General features: G+C 44.0%; 1 protein-coding gene across 2 annotated transcripts in view; it reads right to left on the reverse strand.

The window, feature by feature from the left end:
* The window catches only part of Sel1l (SEL1L adaptor subunit of ERAD E3 ubiquitin ligase), a 47,163-nt gene extending 46,880 nt beyond the window's left edge, over positions 1–283 (reverse strand). For both annotated transcript variants that reach the window (XM_010616249.3, XM_010616250.3), the window contains exon 1: positions 62–283. In XM_010616249.3, the coding sequence (XP_010614551.1) occupies positions 62–131 (70 nt within the window). In that variant the 5' untranslated portion in view covers positions 132–283. The remainder of the gene's footprint in view (positions 1–61) is intronic.
* Positions 284–3,610: the final 3,327 nt, after the last annotated feature.

A 3,610-nucleotide genomic window follows, 5' to 3' on the forward strand; every position in this document is an offset into this window, starting at 1 on the left:
CCGCAGGTGGAGGCCGGGGGGCGACGGTTCCGGGCCTTCGGCCTGTGGGGAGGATACTGACCCGAGGACACCGCGGCCAAGCCCAGTAGCACCGCACAGAGCAGCAGCGTCAGCCGGACCCGGAACTGCATCCTGTTCTTGCGGCCCGCTGCCACCCTCTGGAGTTGTCTGTCGCCTTTGATTCTGCCACCACCAACTCAGCCGCCGCTGCCGCCGCCGCCGCCTCACCGCCGCTCTTCCTGCTCCAGTTTCCTCCCTCCTCGCCTTCCCAGGCCTCCCTGATTCAGAGACCAGCCAATCCTCGTTCGCCGCCGAGGGCCACTCGCCCAATAGACGTGGTAGTCCCTCCCACCTCCTTGTCCCACCCCGATGTTATCCATTGGCCAATCATTGTGCGAGGTTCCCACACCAGCTTTCCCGGTTGGACCACGGCCTCACCGACCTGGCCCCTGATAATTGGTAACGCCTGAATCTGAGCTTGAGTCCTGGGCTGAGGGGAGGGAGACTCACTCGGAACTACAATCCCCACAATGCATTTCATGTAATGCACTGGGCGTTTGCTCTTGGGAACTGTAGTCCATTGTAGAGCAAGCTTTATAATTGTAGGTGGCATCTGGGCTACACGTGAAGGCTATGAACTTACAGCCTTTTGTTGTTTTGATTTTGATTTTAAGATGCAAGAATATATTATTGTTAGATTTCCCTCTGCTCTTTTACCTAACAATTACAAGGTTAAGAACTAAGATGAAAGAATATATTATTGTTAGATTTCCCTCTGCTCTTTTACCTAACAATTACAAGGTTAAGAACTAGTAACGTGTGCAGCATCTTTTCCTACTTGTTTTATTTAGAAAATTTAAAATGCAAGTTAGACAAAATTTTCACTATTTTAACTTAGACTTAAAAGATTTAGATATTTTAAAATAACTAACATAAACAGTGCCGTGGTATACAAAAGCCAGGGCGCAACTACCTGTTCTTTGTTTCCCAGTCAAAAACAAAAGGAAATAAATTGTACCCAGACTAGATGATCTCACTGCTAGTATTCATTTTTAATTAAGGTCATCTGATAATCATCTGGTAAATGTGGCAACAGCTTTTGCAAACCTCTTTCAAACACTTGTCCTCAAGCCTCTTCCTTGTCAATTACCCTATTGTCTTCCTTGACCAGCCCTCAAAGCTAGGCTGATATTTGTAGAGGTACAGGGGACAGTGATGGCGCTGGAGAAACAGAGATACTTTCTGTGATAAGCACCATTCAGGTATATTCCTCCTGGGCAGCAGGGCAACGACTTCTTTCATCAAATTGTGTCATCCTGCTTTCCCAAGTGCACACCTCGGATCAGCTCTAGGCCCTTGGGCCCAGCCAGATCTCCTTCAGGCCTTCGAAAAAGCCCACCCTGACTCTGAGGACTTCATATCTCGACACTGTGGGTCATTTGTCTTCCATGTTCTTTGAGAAAGAGCCTTTTTGTCAGGAATAAGGCAAAAACCTGACTGCTGTTTTTCACTCACATCACAGAGGATGAAGGAAAGATACTGTCTTACAGAGAAATTCTCTTTTCCTCTGTACCCACCTTGGCTCTTATCTCCGTTTATGCCACTACCAGTGTTTCTTCAGAGTTCCTCTGATTTTAAATCATGGAGTAAAACCTGGTTTATTTTCCTTCCTTTTTCATCTTACTGATCATCAGTTCCTAGCAGTTCAAACCATGTAATTATTTTTTGATTTTCTTATATTATTTGCCTTTTTTCTCTCTTACTTCCTTAACACCCCACATTTTTCCCTTCCCTAGATAATGCACCCCAGTTGTGCTGTACTCACTGACACCATCCACTTTCACGCTAAATCATACGTAATGGGCATAGTAATTTTCCTTGGACACCCCTTTACATACTTATTCAAGAGATTTCAGTGAGTTCTCCCCCCATAGAATAAAAAATGGGAACTTCCTCTACTCAGGAAATAGGAACACATATCAGCATTTCCCTTTTGGGGAAGGACTGTTCCAGACATGTCTGCCTTCCACCCTAGAATCTATGATTATCTGATTAATGAGATGGGAAAAGTTCTCTGCTTATTTAAGGCCCAACTTCTCTCTTCATTTTTGTCTTCTAATAGTCAAGGCCCTGTGTAGGGTGCTGCACAGACTTATTTGCACTTCTTTTTAAATACTTTACAGATTTGCCCTGTAGCACAATCCTGCCTGTCCCTGAGCTCTCCTACCCTCTCCCAACCACTCCTGTTTCTTTGCCGTAGCAGCCCTGGCATTCTTCCCAATTTTGCTTGCATTTCTTCTCAGCTGAGATTTCTCCTCATTAATCTTGATTTCTTAGTATCTGCTAAACATTTACAGTCTTGCCTTTTAGAGAGTTTATAGACTTACTGAGGCCAGAAACAGTGATACAGATCTGTGTATGGGTCTAGAGCACAGAAATGGCCCCCAATAGCCCTAGATAATTATTGTTGATTGAAAGACATAGCTTACTTGCCTATTACAATTTTCAAAAGAGAAATTCAGGGAAAAAGCACTTTCTGCATTGTGCAGTGTTTACAGAGATTATTATTTTTTGTTGATTGCTTGTAAAGGATAGAAATCAGTTTTATCTCCTTAATTTGAAAGGGTTTAGAGCTTCTAGGGCTTCTAGAGCTTTTGTCACTAGCCAGCAGTAAGTGTTCTGAGAATGCTCATAGGACCCTGACTTTCTGAGGAATGTTTCAGATCTCCAAAGCAGGTTCAAAATATGGTATGGGAACATCAGTTTCATTTGGTCAGCCTGCTACACTGCATGATGTTTAATTAGAAAAAGAGATTGTGAGTTCTCCGTGGCCTTATTTAGTCTGAGCATATACTCCTCAAGGTCCCCTGCCAAACTTTCCAGTTAAAATTATGTACTCTGTGGGTACAAAATGTTAATGTTGTCATTTATCAATTCATAGACTTTAATATTTGCTCAGCTGCACTAACTCTATGGAGTCTATCTACATTGGTGATTTAAGTCATTCTCAAAGATTTGCAAGTTGTGGGAAACCTGTTAGCTCTCCTTTCTGACACAGCTTAGGACCTGACTGGGGAGGTCATGGTGCCTTTCTATGCAGATGACATTTGTGTAACCTCATTTCCTTGAGGCAAATCAAGCAAGAAGCAAATATTGGGGCCTCCTGAAAGCTGTTGAGCACACAGACCCAGCCTGATTTCCACTTACAGTTGGTGAGACAACTCCCAGAGACTCTTCCTAAGAATGGAGTGATTGCCACTAACGAGGGCGCTAGTCCCTTCCTGCATGGTTCTTAGGGATCTGTCTGAGTTGGTACTGTGTACAGGCTGCCAGCATCTGTATCAAGGTATGTGCCAGGGAAGGCTGAAGCAGAGAGCAGTAGGGTATTTTCCCTCTAGGGCTAAGGAAAGAATGTATTTTTTTAAAAAATAGATGGGCCAGGCGTGGTGGCGCATGCCTGTAATCCCAGGATCGCTGTGAGTTCGAGACCAGCCTGGACTACATAGTAAGTTCCAGGTCAGTCTCAACTACACAGTGAGACCCTGTCTCAAACCACGCGCCCCCAAAAATAAAAAAAAATAAAAATAAAAAAAGATGATGTGAATTCAAG

The sequence above is a fragment of the Fukomys damarensis genome, unplaced genomic scaffold, assembly GCF_012274545.1.
Source record: "Fukomys damarensis isolate Sample0158 unplaced genomic scaffold, DMR_v1.0_HiC HiC_scaffold_21, whole genome shotgun sequence".
Classification (NCBI taxonomy): Eukaryota; Metazoa; Chordata; class Mammalia; order Rodentia; family Bathyergidae; genus Fukomys; species Fukomys damarensis.